Raw genomic sequence first — 17,753 nt, forward strand, 5'->3', positions numbered from 1 at the left:
GGTCATTCTGTGGCTACTCCAGCACTGGCTCCACCCCCGCCGTCTCAGTTTCCCTTCCCTTCTTATAAATTCCCATTCGCCTTTGTCTTTCAGGCTTGACTAATTATCCTTGTTTGTCCCTCTTTATTTGAATTCAGTCATGTGTTCTTGACTCCGTGGGCTGGGTTTAGGAGAATCATTCCGCCATTTGCCACTTAATTAAGTCAGGGTCAGGATCCATTGCTCAACGGAGAGCTGAAAGGACAGAGCTCTAATAGAATTATAAAAGAGGCCTTTCTCTACTGTTAAGGCTGCCTTTATCTAGGTGGGCTTCTGCGTAGGCAAATGAAAGGGGACACCAGCTCTGGACAGGAGCCCATTTCCACTTTAGACTCGGCGAGTATTTTGATGTTTGCCCAAGATTTCTTTCTACATAACGATAGAAAGTTAAACACTGATAATCAGCTGTGAGATGACTCTGAATGATGGAGGAAGTTTGCGGTGAAGCAAACAGCACTTGTTTGTAGTTGAAAGAGACACAGGCATTTTTATTGGGAACTTTAAGCTCCCCTCTGTCCCCTAAGCAACAGAGAAATTTAGAACAAGTATGTGCTCAAGCCAGGGTGGAGAAATTGGTGACTGTTGGTGCCTGCGTGTGTGTGTGTGTGTAAGAGTAACCATCGGTTCAATTTCCTAAATATCCCCCCATGCTGTGAAAATTCACTCTCCTTCCCCTCTCCAGCTCCCCTCCTACTCTGTCCTGGTGCTTTGACATGCTAAATCTGCTGATTTTATTTTTCTTCCTCCTGTGGTGAGGAAGTGTCCTTTTCAAGGGTCTCAGTTTTCCCCCTGACTGTCTAAACCCTACCTCTGTTTGGATTGTTTTTCTATTCCAAACAAAAGACAGAGGCGGGATTACCATTTCACTTCCTTTCACACTCTGTCTTTCAAGTGGCAGCAGTTTAGGGATTTTTTAAAAAACCACTGCCCGGCTGCTTTTGCTTTTATTTTTTTGTAAAAGTAGACGATGTAAAACAAAACAAAAAAAGAGCTGCGGTTGAATTCAGAGCTCAGCATCAGCAGTGAGTGAGGCCTTTTCCCGCAGGTCTCCGGGGCTGATTCTGAAGCGGAGGCTAACAAAGTGTCCTCAGGGCTCCTTTCTGAGATGTTGACGTCTTCTTAATGGCTCTCCTCAGCCTTTTTGTTTCACATCTTGGTGCTAACTTTCTGCCTCATTTAGCTCATATCAATTCACTGGGCTACACAGATTCAGCATCTCATTCATGCTCTGGCTTTCGAGACAAACTTTAGACAACAGCTCTAAGTGATTGTATTTAACCATGCTCAGATTTTTTGTTAAAGGTTGTAGATTTTTTTTTTTTTTGCCCTGAGGATTACAGTTGCTGAAAGAGTTTTCAGACATACTTTATCCTCTTTGGCCTTAAAAAAAAGGGAGTTGTTTTCAAAGAGTGCACCGGAAATAAGAGGGGAGGGCAGGACAGCCCCTTCCTGTTCTGAGCAGTCCGCTGGTTCTGAGGCCAATTGATTTGCTAACAGGCTTGTCCACACATAATGACTGAGTAGGGATTGATGAAGGTCTTACACCATAAAACTCTGAGCCACTGCAATTGCCTGCCATTAGGGCTGTATTGTTGCTCACATAATACCCTCGCCCTTAAGAAAAGATTTTCTTGTTGTTGACCGAGGACTTTCTCCTCCACATTTTCCCCGAGGTCATAACAAAAACGCACCCATATGCTTATAGATGCAACAGCTCTCAGGCTATTTTTGAGATGTGGGTTAAGTTGCTTTATGAGCTTCTGGTGGCGTTTTGCAGTTAATCAATCTGTGCTGATAAAGAGCCGCACCTCTTCCATCACATCCTTAACTCCTGCAGTTAGGGCCGGTGCCAGGCTCCTCTGTGCAAGACGGACTGCTCTGTGAAGTGAGCCTGGCAGCTGACATATGAGTCTGAAAATGGTTGCTGTCTGTGGTAAGTTGGCAGCCTCGACACTTAGCTGCTAAGGTTGTAATAGAGGAGAGTGACTAATGTTGAACTGGTTACTATTGTTAAAACTGCTGCTGTCATTGGAAGTGAGCTATTTGGGGATTTACTCAGGGTCAGCTCACAGGGATGACAGATGAGCTTTTTTTTTTTTTTATCTTTCGCAGTTGAAGATCATTTATGATTTTATTCAAGCAGGTTTTAAGATATCACTGCATCACCCCAATCCCACCTCAGAAGAAACTAATCTCTAGGTACCTCAAAGCTTCAGTGTGATCATAAAAACAATGGTGACTTGCTACTTTCAGAACATGGCGTATATTTAATGATCCATAATTTAAATAAACATATTTAACTTGCGTACAGTGTGGCTCTTGTCCAAGTCCCTTTTCCCTTCAGCTTCATAGAAGCCAGAATGCTTTCACATGCTAGATTTTAAACCAAGGCATGTCGGACATATTGTATCCATCTATGGTTGCCCATTCTCAGCCATCCTCATCAAAATTCAAGACGTAGCCTAGCTTAAATTGTAAACATGGCACACATGATAACATACGTTACGTTTCACTCTCCAGTTGGCTCAGTCCCTAAGGAAGGTTTTACATCCATTACATCTCACTATCAAGGATTTAGCATTTTTATTTTCTTTCTTTATTTATTTTTTTACTTGCTTGGTTGAGCAGATTGGTCAGAAATCAACTTGCCCAAAATCAGTTTTCATTAGCCCCTATACAAATTATTTCATTTATTTGTGGCTATTGAATAACAACAAAGACTGAAGTTAGTTATGTTTACTCACCTTGCCTTGTTATCAAACTTGTGTTCAACTGCGCTTTACATGGGAGTTTTGCTCACATCTTCTAATGCTGCCCAAAACAGCTCCTGTTTCCAGGATAATTGAAATGCACGCTTGCGCTTCAGCTCAAGTCCCGCCACCATCTTCTCACAAGTGTCCAATCGATACTGCACATGTGTATGTTTAAAAAGGGGAACAGAGGGAAGCAAGATGGCTCACTCCCTCATTAACTCTGGAAAAACAATGTGGGGTTCTTTTTTTTTACTTACCTGATTGGGGCAAGTGAGTTGCTAGATGTTCTGGCCTGGCATTCGGACAATCCTTATTGTTGATTCCTCAGCCGTAAGAAATGGACAGCCCAGTTTTACAAAATCGTTACAGGCAATTAAAATGCTGAGAACTGGATTTTAAATGTATGATTTTTGACTTTTCTGCATTCGAGACAATATTTCAAGAGAGAATCGAGATGCATCTACAACTCAGTTTGCACCCCCTCTCCTAGAAGGGACTGTATTTTCATTAGAAAGTATAACCAACAAGGTCTGCGTGTTATCAAAAGTAAGTAGGACGTTGTTTTAAGAAAAAGAACCTGCTCTTGATTTTTTTAAAGGATAAGGCCGACATATGCTGTATTTTTCTTATTGTCGACAAATCCGATGAAGACCAGAACTAACGAGTTGATTTCACAAAATGATATTGTCTTGGTGGCCAAAACTTAAAAACCAATTACTATTACAAACATATCAGTGTTACGTGTTCCTTCATTATGATAAACGCAGGCACTGTAGTTGATTTCACGGATCCCCCACTAAATCACCAAATGTGTATTGATCTGCAGTTGAAAATAGTCCCTAACATATGTGCTATTTACTCCTGTTTGAATAAAATTTGGTAAATTCTACAGTACGCTGCTGTTTTAGGAAATGACTGTGCCTTTAGAAAAATTCAACCATATATTTGTCGACTGTTTTTGAGGATTTAACACATGAGCTTGGGGCAAAGAGTCACAGACACAGTAGGGAAGACGGAAAGTATTAAGAGAGTTTTTTTTCATGGGATTCGTTGACAGCAAATACAATTTAGAATGATGTCAGCTTTATTCTTAAAATGTCGTTTAACAAACGTGTTAGCACCACAGACAAAATTACATTCATCTACATAACATGGAGTTGGAACCAAAAAACTCAAGGGTGAATGGCTTAAATCCAAATGTGTTGTATTGGTTGATTCAACCCTTTGATATATATGTATTAGTTTCACGTGTAGATGTGATGTTCTGTTGCTCGTCTAAAAGGCTGATTTTGGTAATTAAGTTGTTCCATTTGTTGTCACTGTGATTATGATGAAATAGAGTTGAAATGATTGTCAGCTTGAACTTGCTGCTACGCCTCAGCCCATTGATGGAGAGTCCCACGAGAGCCTTGTCACTCCAGCCGGCGTCGACGCTTTAACTTATCCGTACAAACCTTCTCCTTTCTGTCACTCACCCACAAACCCAAACAACAGCCTCTTTCTGCTCCCCTTATCACACCGGCTGACAGGGTCACGGGGTTAGTGCCACACTGGGCATGCTCAGTCATTCATATATTGATATTGATTTTTTTTTCTTTCTTATTTGGACAGTTTGTATGTGGGCAGAGAATGAAATGGAGGGGGGGGTCAAGATGGACAGCAATAGATAGAATTCTGCCTGGCGATAGAGGATGGAGCCTCCCCTCAGCCTCTATTCTCTGCTGCAGGCTGGAGTGAAGGAGCCCCACATCCCACCGTCCCTCTCTGGCTGCCATTCAGCCCCATCGATCTGACTCAGGGCCCAGCCACCCCAAGGGAGACCGGGGCTCGGAGACACACTGCCTCTTTTGTGGAGGGGATCCACCAGTTCAGACTGACAGCCGACAGCGCTGATAAAAAATACGTCCCCCTCCTTCCTGTATTGTCAGCAGCAGACATGCTGTTCAAGATGTGTAACCTTTAGAAAGCTGGCCAGGCTCTCACCGTCTTGCTGTCGACCTTAATCACTAGAAAGTGGAATATTGCCCAAAGCGTCACAGCCTTTGGCATTCTCTCATCTCTGCAGCCAATCTTGCTGCATTATTTCCCACTGTGATAGTGGAGACTAGTGGCTTTCCTGTGCTCTGATAATTTAAAAACCTCACTTTAGTGAGTCTCTCAGGTCAATTACTGTAATACTTCCCTCGTGTGTCCACATTCTACCTGTTTCTCCTGGTTGTGCCCTAAAATCACTCTGAATTATGAGATATGTGTTAAAAGTTCTTAAACTTTGGTGCTAAATTGCTCATACTTGTGTGTTTACCTTTCGCCCTGCCTGACCTGTAGCGTCGCTGTCATTTCCCTCTCTCCAGGGAGGAGAAGGAGCGCTGGATCCGAGCCAAGTACGAGCAGAAGATGTTCCTGGTGGGACTGCCCCAGTCGGACGTGCCCCTGGGGCAGCAGCTGCTTCGGGCGGTGGTGGAGGATGACCTGAGATTGGTGGTGCTGCTGCTGGCCCACGGCACCAAGGAGGAGGTTAACGAGACCTACGGGGACGGAGACGGACGCACCGCTCTGCACCTCTCCTGCGCAATGGCCAACGTGGTCATCACACAGCTGCTCATCTGGGTGAGTTTGCTCCTCCAGCTTAAAGTGGGACAGTCAGAGGTGGATAAACATAATTATTGTAGGCATTAAGTGTTTGGGTTGGTGATTTAGGAGAATAGGTGTGAAAAGAAGGACTTGTAAACAGCCAGAAAACTTCTTTAACACTGTCAGATATTCCAGTTTCTCATTACAAGTCCCCTCCCAGGCAAGTGTCATAAAATGTCATAATTTGAATTTTTATTTTTCAGAGTTGTTCAATTATATTTTCTGCAAGTTTTATTTTAACAGAGCAGAAATTCCCCGTAAACTTGACACAACTAACCAAACTCTAACTAAAGAAACTGTCTCAGTGAAACTAAGTGTAAGATTACAGACTCTCTAATAATATGCCACCACAGCTCCATGAAGGGGCGGAGTCTTCCCTGTGTGCGAGCCACATCCTCCTCTCCATCATCATCCACCTGAACATTACTATTTAACCTGTTGAAAGTGAGCTATCTTAGTCATGAAATGATTCTGTGCTCCCCGTTTCTCTGTCTTGGCGTTGCTGTGTCCCGCCGCCACATCGTCTTCACTGATTCCTGGTGTACGTCAAGAAGTTTTTATGACGGACGAGAGTTTTGGACTCAGTGTGCAAACATGATTGTCACAACATGAATTCGTATTTATTTTTAGACGTGCGACAGTTTCGGATGAAAAAAACTGACTGGGTGGTTCAACAGTGACAAGCAGCTGCAGCGTTTTACGTGAAGCTGAACATTTTTTATCTCTTAGTATCCTCTGTGCCGGAAATTTACTGCACTTCAAAATAAACTTGACATGTTTGCAAGTCACTTCTGTCCATTTAGAATGGACCCGCGACCCACTTTTGGACCCTGACCCACCAGTTGGGAACCACTGATATAGAGAATATTTCTATATATTATGTCAAGGACATTGAGATACAAAATATACAACATGTCATAATACTTCAATGATGCTGCAAGAAAATGTTGAAGAGTTAAAGCTGTTAAAGTATGCATAACACTCACTGCTCAAATGTTCAGGTTTTGCAGATATTGAATGAAAAATACCCTAATTTCAGTCAGGAACACTTTAGACAAAGAAAACGTTATTTCTATTTGCAGTTTTGTATTTGCCAGCATGGCCTTACCTCGGGCCTACGCAGAAAGCCTCTTCCATGGGCCTACGTGGAAAGTGTAAGGTGGAGAGAGCACACTTCTCTGCCCTTCCACATGCAAACAAAGAAAGCCTGAGGCAGAAGCCCTTTTTAGATAGGAATTGTGCAAATTTGCAGGAAAGCCCAATCAGTCTTCTTTCAGCATTGGCAAAACAAAATCGGGGAGTGCAGCAAAATGTCACCTACCTACTTTTGTTTATACAGAATGTGCCTTTTTTGGGGCGATGGGGGGCGTGAGCAAGTAACAAAACGTGTAGCTTAACATGTGACGTAAACAGTGACGTGGGAGGGAAGCCGCGGCTGGTCAGTCCTTCGGCGATTCTCTCATAAGTCGGCCCGTCCTTCACCATCCCCGTCATCTGATGGTTAATGGCCTCTTCGTTTGCGAGGACAAGGAGGATGCGCAATTCCTTGTCTCCCCAGTTGCTCATCTTTACAGTGTCTGTCAGGTTTGTGTTTCCCTCTTGCTACTAGCTGCTCGCTAATTCCTGCTATCAGCTGTTTCCTGTTAGTCCACCGCCAATGGGTCACACGTGTGGCGTCATCGTCAACTCCTCCCACAAGTCTTCAACAGCTCCTCTCATGGCGGAAGGTCGCCTTGGTCTTTTTAAACTAAAAGGGTTCCGCCAATATGACTACATTATGAGGCCGAAAACTGGGCACCACTGATCAACTCGGCAATCCGGCTCTGTGTGTCTAAACGCTCGCAGCTTGCTGGCAAAATGGCCCAACATTCGCGGAAAATCTGGCAGTGTAAAAGGGGCTAGTGAAAGCAAACCTCCCTGCCCTTCCATGCGCCTACATGGAAATCCTAAGGCAGGAAGAGCAGCAGCAAAGACCCCCCAGGAACAGAACAGAGTCAGAATCAATGACAAATGGGATGTGAGCTGAGCTTGACATTGTGTCATTGTGTTGCCTTATCCAAGACGACAGTGAGCATTGTCATTTATGGTAAACAAATCCTTACTGCGATTAAACTTACAGCTTTAAAACTGCTTCTGGTTGTAGAAAGTGAAGGGAAAAATGGAGGAAGAAATCGGCGAGTAGAAGTATTATAGAGTTCATCTACAAAGTGGTTGCATTGCATATATTATTTTTAAAATCCTATTGTCATACTGGTAATCCTTGGAAATTTCCCAAAATATGTAAAATCATATATCTGACCTGCCTTTCATACCTGTCATTTTCTCCCACAGTACGGTGTGGACGTGAAGAGTCGGGACGCTCGTGGTCAGACCCCGCTGTCCTACGCCCGGCGGGCCGGCAGCCAGGAGTGCGCTGATATCTTAGTTCAGCACGGTTGCCCCAACGACACAAGCAGCCTGACGTCCGTGCCCACGCCCAACATGAGCCGCCGCAACCCCAATCCCAACATCAACAACAACAACGCCCAGTGTGAGCTGAACCGCAGCATCAGCATCATGTAGAAGCCGGAGAGCAGCCGCAGACAAACACACCAACAACCCCATACCCGCTCCTGTCTCTTCCCAGTACTTCCACCTCTGTTTCACACTGTGTAACCCAGAATCAGTACCAATGGAGAGATATCTGGAGCCATGGACTCATTGTTTATACTTCACTATGCCGAAAGATGTGGGCGTTTGGGGTTCGGACATTGTACATTGTTTGTTTTATATTATTATTTTTTATTTGTTGAATTCATTCAGTCTTGGTCTGAAATGATCACGATCAGCTTTAAGCTTTTTGTTTTTTAAGCACCAACCAAACAAATGACTTACTTTGGCATTCATACCTTCCCTACGAAAAGCATTTCCTTAATGCTTGAACATTTCCTTTTATGTCTTCCCCTTCTGCGACGTGAACTGATTTTATAATGAGCTTGAAATGAGAAACTTCCTTCAAATTTCCAAGCCTAAGCATAATATCATAAAACTGTGAGGAATAGTTTTACAAGTGACAAGAAAACACTGATGTGGGAAAAGAAACTAAATCTTCCATGATCTCGATGGCTGTTACAGCTTTTAGTAATGATGCATGTCTTCAACACAGCTATCAAACTCTTGACATACTATTCATATACAAAGGCAAAGCAATTATAGTTGAAGAGTCCAAATGATTTAGATACTTAATTCACAGGAAAATGGGTTCGGATCATCATAAAGGAGTTGATTGCAGAATTCCTATTGGGTGAAAGTGAGTCATTTCCTCCGCCACCCTTATCGTGATCCTCCAGTAAAAGTGTCCGCGACTACAAAGGAATTAAGGGGCATGATGTTTTATGACCATCGAGCCGCATGGCTTTGTAAGCGTGCCTCTTCAATCAGAATTCATTCAAATTCAAAGGTTTGATTGAAACAGTGAAATCGTACCATTAATGGCGTCTTTGTTGGAGTAATTCTCCGACTGACTAGATCATGTTGATAATTGTTTGACATAGATACCGGAGCATCCATTCGCCTCCTGTGGCCAAAGGCTGTAGTAATTGGTACTCTCGAGAGCATTTCCTCCATTTGTTGCTGTGAAATACATATGTGGTACTGTGTGTGTGCGTCCGTACATTAACTGTACAACACGTGTGCTTATGTCTTCGTCCGTGACCATGTGCAGCAAAGAGCGACTGGGCATTTCTGTTCATAAACATGGGAGAGAGGACACTGGAGACAGTGAAGATTTGGGAACATAACTGTGTTCTGATGTACAGATCGCTGTAAAAAGTAGTTCTTGTTCCTTCACCTTATTCCTTATAAGAACAGTTTGAACTTTGACTTTTAGAGTTAAATTAAAAAAAAATCCTTTTCCTTAAGTGTCAGCCTAAAAGCAGGGAGTTAACACATAATGCGTTGAAGTGACTGAAGCGAGACATCTAGGTATAAAGTGAGCAAGGAGATTCGTAGAGGGACGTATAATTAGTTTGGCTCTCTTTGCATTAATACAAATGTACAGTATTCCACTGACATGATAAGCCAATTCATTTATAGTAAAGGTAAGAGATGAATTCAGGTGGAGTTGGCACAATGTCTACCGTGTACTTTCCCTTTTATTCAACTGCCATTTTTAAGGTTTTAAACCGTCTTGATTTTATGGGTTTACAGAGGCAGGATGTGTATGTTTACAGAGCAAGTTATTAACTTTTTGTACGATCTTATCTTCAGGATTCTGTTGTTGCTTTACAGTAGTCCTGTTTGCAGAGCCCATGGTGAGTGAATATGTGGTCCAAAGAGGATGTTTGTAAATGACCATAGTGATATGAGGAGTAGTTTGACATTTTTGGAAATATGCTTATTCGCTGTCTTGATCAGAGAATTAATGCCGCTCTCATGTCTGTGTGCTCTGTACGGAGCTGGAGACAGAGGGTGATTAGCCTAGCTTAGCAAACACCGGATTTGCACATTGGATTTTTCATGCGTGTTCCACACACAACCCTTGCACCTTTATTTTTCTATTCATTGTCAAAATTTGCAATATGGGGCAAAGACGCATTTGCTCCCTTGCTTCTCTCCGCTGGAGTTACCTCTTCGCCAGTCTCTGCCTGCTTCTTGCATTTGGCACCGCCGCTACCTGAGTTATAAAGTGTTGCAGTGTGGCTATTAAGTTGCACTCTGCTGTAAGCGTCATCATCGCCGTTGTGCATTTCTGAACAGGCCACGTTATTTTCTCTTTGTCATGGAAGATTTCAAGAAGAAAATTGCTTCCAAATATTTCGCCGTCTTTTTCTTGCTGGCCCCATGGCCGCCTCTGACCTGTTAGGCACTCTCGTTATGGATACGTAGTGTCCGCAGGTTACGCCACATTTCTTCGCTGCTTCTTACTCTTGCAACTTTCTAAAGGCCTTTGACAGATGCAAAAAAATAATGCAGAAAATCGAAACCTGTCCTGAAAACTTGAATGATGGACAAAAGTCTTGGAGTCGGTGTGTAAGGGCTCATTTATGCTCAGCGTTAGATACGAAGACGGAGATGGACGGAGCCTTTCGTCCATATTTGTGCATGTTTTCTGAAAGCTTGAAGACGTGCACGAAACGGAGCAGTACCACCACAGATTGTGGACGCAATGTAGTGTAGTTCAAGAGAGGTACGACCATAGGAGACGACCAAGAAATTTAAATAATAGTGAAGCGGAACAAATTGGTAATATAATATTTAGTGAAAAGAATGCTCTGTCCACGTGTCAGGATATATAATGGCCGCACAGACCACCTCCATCTACAGCCCTACCTCCATACAAAGGTACAATATTACAACCTCCTCCACCATCGCCTTATTTGTTGTCGTGCAAAACTTTTGACTCCGCCCTCTTGTGCCATTTATTGGCTGCATCAATGCTTTCATAATGGATGCATGGAAGGGCATGGAGGACAGTGACGTTTGCAACCGACATGTCCATTGTCATACGTATAGGGAGCCTTAAATGTGATTGACACAACATGAAGTCATATCTCTTTTTAAACATGCAACAATTTTGTATGAAAAATACGGACTTGGTGTCCAAAGGCTTAGCATGACGTTACACCACATAGGCAGACTTTCAAACACCGGAGGGAGCCGAGCTAACTGTGTCCCCCTGCTTCCAGTCTTTATGCTAGCTAGCTAAGCAAAGCTAAGCGTCTCTTGGCTCTAGCTCCAGACTCCAGCGAATAAGCACATTGCCCAAAATGTCAAACTAGTTCTGTAAGACATCCCAAAACCGACCACAAATTCAAGCAGCTACCTTCAAATTTACTCGTACTGTACAGTGGTACTGGCCTTATTTCTGATTTTTACTTGACCAACTTGTTTCCGTGAGTACATTTCAGTGTCCAAGGGGATTACTGTGGGGAGTTTAATGTTTATAGTGATTACCCTGATGAACCCTTATTTACATACTGTAGATGATAAAAAAAAAACACTAGAAACCTGCCTGTTTCCCCAGACACAACATATGAACAAGTGTACATATTAGCTTAATGCTTTTATCTGAAGACAAGCTCCTCCTAGAGAAACAAACTAAACTGGTTTTAGGTCAACGGTCCCCTTTGGCCCATGAACCATATTTTGATATGTTGTTTTTTGTTCCACCTTAGGCATATTTTTAAGGTACTTCTGTTTGGTCTCGACATTAACCGACCATCTTTGGTACTTGTGTATAATGATGTACATTTGACATATTTATAATGCAGTTTGTAAATATCTTTTTTTGTTTTGTTTTGTTTTTTGTTCAAGTTAATTTTCCTATTGTAATTCCTCTTACGTTCAGAACGTGAAACAAAGCAAAAGCTAAAGAGTAACTTGTTGTATGCTTGGATGCTTGGCTGACTGTTGACCTATTAATAAACACTCAAATAAAACGAAGTAGCCTTCCCTGCATTTAGGGAAATTGACGCATTTGTCTCGTGTATGTGTTCATCCATCGTCCATCACACTCCTGCTGCTTCTGTTCATGACCTGCTGACGGGGTGAGACGTGTCTTTCAGATTAAAGTCCCACTATCACTTCAACAAATACTGCCATTTCATGTTCTTCCCTTTTGCATGTTGCTTCATCAAACTTCCTGGAGACACTCAGCATCACTGGAACAGTCCTGGTAATGTGTCCGAGACAATTCAACCAAGCTGGTGTTGAGGTAAGTAAAGCAACCTCTCTCCACTTCCTGCCTGTGGGACCCCCAACAGTTTGGTGGAAGAGGATTAAGATAAAGAGCCGGGCTTAGTGTCAGGCAGCACAACACCGTGGGGAAAAGTGAAAGGTCTAAGTGTTCAGAGGAGTCAAGCCCTTACTAATCCACTTCTTATTTCCTGCTAATCTTGTCTCAGCATATCTTCATCCCCTTCCTCTCTCTGCTGGCCGGCTTTGTTTGAGTTTCATCACCTGGTTTGCCTTTAGGATTTCCACTTCCTCCCTCCGTGCTGGCTTGACATGGAGCCACAATGCTTCAGGTCACACTTAAAGGCCCTCCAAAAATGTATCAGTCAGATTTCTTATCAGCGCTAATGGGGTCCGACATGAGCACATGACAGTTTGGGTTATCTCTCTTCTCACTAGTAAAGTGGAGGCTCACACAGGAAAACAGTTATGTTGCATATCTCTGCACCAATTAGCAATATTTGAATCACAATCTGATGATGGTGGACCGGTTGTTTGGTTAGTCTGTCAATCAGCCCACACCCACAGACGGACAGGTCTATTGCAGCAGATTAGCTGACTTTTTAAAGATATACTATATGAGATTAAAAAAAAACAAACAAACAGGAAACAATGCATAGACTCATACAAAAGTGATCCCTCTTATTCATCACTTATGATGCCCTAGATGTGTGTGGCAGTGTATTTATCTGCAGAGAACGTAGCCTCTGCCCGTATTTTCTCATTTTTTCTTATTTTGCTGTGGTCAGGACGTTCCTGGTCACGCATGCAGGTAAAGTTGGGACTTTATAAAAGGTAGCAGCCAGGTGGGAGACCATTAGCAGCAAGCATCCAAGAGGAAGCTACAAAAATCATGGACACAGTGCCCAAAAAAAACACAAATATAGTGCTGCGAAACGCCAAGTGGACAAGGATATTTTAATGTACAGAAAAATTTAAACCTTCATTATTGTTTTTTTTTTGGCCACTTTGGAGCAGTGGAAACCACCTGTAAACACATCATTGACATATCATCACCTTTTAAGTTGATATTAGCAAATAGTTGCCTTTTTACACATCCAGCTTTGTCCCCCTGACAAATGTTAGTCCAACTGTCACTCTCTTTTTAATCTCTGTTTGCTCTCCACCATCTCCTCAATGAAATATCTGGCTCTTTAGCGGCTAAATGCTGCACTATGTTCACCAGCTAGTTGCTAACTGGGTCTGTCTGCTGTTTGGTGCTGGGCAGGTAGTGCACAGTGAGTTTCTAGAGCTAATTTTGGGGCCAGAAAAACCAAAACAATTTGATAAAAGACACTAAAATAGATCTAAAAGTTCAGGTCTGAGGGGAAGTGGAAAGTCAGGTGATAATTCCCCGTGAGTTTGTCACTATAGGCCCATGGGTCAGCAACCTTTAGTACCAGAAGAGCCATTTTTTGGTCAACTTAAATCTGTTTGGAGCCGCAAAATAAATTTGAGCCTTATGATAAAGCTAACCCAACCTTATTAAGTCTAAATTAGCTTATCAGCATTTATATAGGTCTCATCATTAATATGTTTCACCATTAGGTGGCTACTCTGTTGTAAGGTATTAATGAATGTTTGGTACCTTGCAGCAAATGTTTTATTCAGGTTTGTGCACTATTAAATTCAATATTTCCAAGACTTTTCCTTTCTGGATTTAGAATCTACGGCTAGCCTTGCTAAGGAGACTCAAGACAAGTCATTGCTCTTGATGTTCCGCAAAACTTAGAGAAAAGGTGCCAGGCCATGGACGTAGCTATGACTCACAGTGTAGTTGACGAAATGTTGAAACGTTTATTTGATTCGTTGTAGGCTAATAGGTTACACTTTTTTACAACTGGATAAAGTAAGAATCACGTTAGGCCTACAACAATGATAAATTAAAATTTCAGTGTTCAAAAATAATCATGATTCATTTCCATGTAGCCTCATTTTTGGCCAGGGAGTCATTGAAGAGGGGCTATAGAGCCGCAGGTTGCCTACCCCTTCTCTAGATTGTTTTGGTGCGAGCTACTGAGTGTTGCAGATATCGGCCGTGGAGATGTCTGCCTTCTCTCCAGTGTAGTGGAACTCGATGGAGCTCGGCTTGTGGTGCTCCAAGTCCCAAAAAACACTTTTGAAAAACAGACAGCATTGTCTCTTTCTGGAAATAATGACCCAGTTACTCAAGATGATCCACAGAACTTGAACAGTTTCATGTAGGAACTACTTTCTCTCTGCCAAACTACACCCGCCAACTGTATCACTGCGCAGAAGGAGGCGTGCATCTACTGCTAGCTCACCTAGCACCGCTGAGCTAATTAACATTACAGCTAAGGAGGAAGCCTTTTTTTTAATACTTTAATGTTTATTGAGTTTTAGTTTGTATATACAACCGTAAGTGTCATTTATAATAACTTACATCATTCTTTTCATAATCAGAAAGGTAAAGGAAAAATATATATATATATATATATTTCCAGTATCTTGAAGTTCATGTATCATATTTCATTTACTAACAAAAATATTTTGAGTTACTCTGTGCTGATAGTTGTTTTTTTTCCATAGCACAAATCTCTCTTTAATATTTCCAAGGTACAGAACTTTACAGTTATAAGGTATTGCACATCCCAGAATTTCTTTGATTCTAACATTCACATTTTCCCAGAATTGGTGTAGCTTGTGACGTTCCCAAAAAATGTGTGTGTGGGTTGTCTCTGTAGTCCCACATATTCGCCAACATAGTTGTTGTGACCCAGTTGTTTTACTCTTTATTTTAGGCGTGAGAGGACGCCATTAATGTTTACATCTCACGCACACACTCTCGTCCATGAGTAGATGCACTCTTCCTTCTGCACAGTGATACAGTTGGTGTTTGGTAGAAATAAAATATTTCCTCCATGGTACTGCTCACAACAAGGTCTGTGGATTATCTTTAGTAATCGATCGTGATTTCTGGAAAGACACATTGATGTTGAGTTTTTCAAATGTATTTTTTTCTGCGCTTTGAACACCACAAGCCGAGCGCTATTTGGTTCTATTATACTGGAGAGAAGGCAGACGTCTCTACGGCCGATATCTCCAACACTCAGCAGCTCACACCAAAACAATCTATATTGATAAATAACGCTACAGGTAAGAGGAAAAATGTGCTATTTTGATTTTGAGGTCAACGTTCCCTTTATGTCAAAACGTAAAGGCCTTGCTTGAATGACCCTAAACAGAATCATATTTAGTGCACACCTCTCGAGGTAATCTCACTATAAGACTGTGTCCTGTAATTTATTACCGTTCCTCATGCCTTGGCAGACCCTGGCCACTTGTGTTTGTTGTGGTGAGACTGGAGCGCTCGCTTGCACTGCTGTGTGTTTTGATATTTCATCAGGGCCTGCTAAACAGTGAGGAGGGCTCTCTGCCGCCCACCTCTTCTCAGACAAATTGCCTCCAAGATTGCAGAGGTGGGTCTGAGGCTGATGGATGGGTACACAAAGACCTGACGAGACCATATTTGCAAACATTAAATCCATATTTCCATAACATGTAGGGGCTGCTTGGCCACGGGCCACTTTAACAGCCTGTTTAGCGAGCAGACAGTGATGTGCCCGGTCGTAACATAAATGTTGCTCTAAGGTGGCGTTTGTGTCAGCGTGTTTTGATTTGCACAGGTTACTGTTGCTTCCTGTTTTCCTGTCCTCCCTTCACCCTTTTTAACCTCTTTAACCAATAATTATATCCACTCTGCTCCTTCCGTCTGACCATCTCTCCTCTCCTGAATCCCCCCCAGACCTGAACATCCATTTATCAATTTCAGCTCCATCATGTCTGCCCAGTACATCCATGTTGCACCTTGCCCCTTTCTAACCAACCCCAAACTCATGTCTTCATTTCCATATCCTTGAACCTCTCGCTAATCAGAGGATTTCAGCACATCCCCTGCCTCTCTTTCCCTCTCCTGCTGCCAACCGGGGCTGTTTCATCCCCACCATGCTATCTTCCTCCTCATCCTCCCCTCTCTCTCTCTCCTTTGTCTTACATAAACGCTCTGTTCCCATCACTCTCTCCCATTCTCCCCCCTTCCCTCTCTCTTTCTCTCCCCTTCCCCGTTGGCTTTTGCCTGCATTTCTCTGTTAATTTGCCTGAGAATGCATTAGCTGTAATGAAGGCTGAGGGCCGAGGGAATCCTCCAGGGTTCCATTAATCATCCCCCCTCAGACAGGCAACCTTGATTACAAGTGGCAAGAAATTCATTAGAGCTGGGCCTCTGACAACTCTTATCTCCGCCACTAGATCTGACTCATTAGGCAGCCAAATTAAAGCTATGATGGCCCTGATGAAACTCATCGCTTGTTTATCTTGTGCGATTTGATGCATCTGCCCATACATCACTGTAGCCACGACCGTCCGGACCCTCCCAAGAAGTCAGGCCTGCAGTCGGCGCTGAGCAGTCTGCACTCACACAAGCAGCAAGTAATGAGGTCCCTCACTTACCTCTCCCTCTCCCTCTCCCTCTCTCTCTCTCTCTCTCTCCAGGTGGGAATGTGGAAATGGTTTAATGTCTTCGCTGGAGAGAACTTCTGATATTTCAATTTGTGATTCAAGTAGCAGAATGGCAGAGTGATACTGAGGCTGTCTTGAGACTGAGGTGTTCACTTAAAGAGTAGCTTTAATGGCAGAGAGATTATTAAAGCTCATAAAGGATTTACAGAATCACACAAATCTATATTTATAGCCAAATAAAGTGACATGATTTTAGTGTTTTGAATCATCAAATCCTTTAAGATGTCACCCTTTTAGTTAATAATTTCCCTTACTTTATAATAAAGCTGCCCCACTCCCAGGATCTAGATCATAACAACCACCATGACCTTAGCCTCTGAGCTGTGTCATGGCTCCTCGTCGTCACCTCCACTGTGCAGCTCATGGGGACGGAAATAGCCGTTGCACTCTGGCACAACGTCGTGGAATTGACCATCTATATTAGTCAGCTCTTGGACCATAATAAAACTTCCACCGCTCCTTCACACGAGCATCACTCCTTGAATCCCCATCCAAGTGTCACAGTCTTGATGTATGAGGTGGACAGTGGAATAAACTTTACTACTCATGGGTGCCCAGGTCATGAAATGTCTGTTTGTGCTCTGAGGTCAAAAATCATTTTCAGTGTGTGTGTCCATGAGAGGCTTGAGGGGAAATTAAATGCACGATTATGATTTGTTTCCTGCTGTATTCGAGAATATTTTTATAACAGTGTCACCCTTTATATTCTAACCACTGATGGAGAAGAATGCTGCTTAATTTAATGACATATTAATAAAACATCTAAAGACTCTCACCCTATCACCATACCTCAACAGGTGCTGCTGCAGTGGCTCAAACATGGCTTGAGGCCTGGGTCTATTTTGGAAACAGGAAAAAACAATCACGTCTCTCATCTGAGCTGAAGTGAAATTATTCCAACATGAGACTTTTCTGGAAACAGTTCAGAGAAGCTGTGTAAGCCTCAGAAACATACATCTGAAGGTTTGCATAAAACATCAAGCCCTCTTCCTCCTCTGCTGTCATTTGATAGCTACGTGGCCGGACATTATTTTAGTGAGCGATTATTTTAATATTGCTGCTCTAGAATTTTACATT

At 42.7% G+C, this 17,753-nt stretch overlaps 1 protein-coding gene across 3 annotated transcripts in view; it reads left to right on the forward strand.

The window, feature by feature from the left end:
* The window catches only part of agap3 (ArfGAP with GTPase domain, ankyrin repeat and PH domain 3), a 163,847-nt gene extending 151,972 nt beyond the window's left edge, over positions 1–11,875 (forward strand). For all 3 annotated transcript variants that reach the window (XM_049598919.1, XM_049598920.1, XM_049598918.1), the window contains exons 17-18: positions 5,144–5,399; positions 7,755–11,875. In XM_049598919.1, the coding sequence (XP_049454876.1) occupies positions 5,144–5,399; positions 7,755–7,985 (487 nt within the window). In that variant the 3' untranslated portion in view covers positions 7,986–11,875. The remainder of the gene's footprint in view (positions 1–5,143; positions 5,400–7,754) is intronic.
* The last annotated feature ends 5,878 nt before the right edge of the window (positions 11,876–17,753 follow it).

Source organism: Epinephelus fuscoguttatus, linkage group LG15, assembly GCF_011397635.1.
Source record: "Epinephelus fuscoguttatus linkage group LG15, E.fuscoguttatus.final_Chr_v1".
NCBI lineage: Eukaryota > Metazoa > Chordata > Actinopteri > Perciformes > Serranidae > Epinephelus > Epinephelus fuscoguttatus.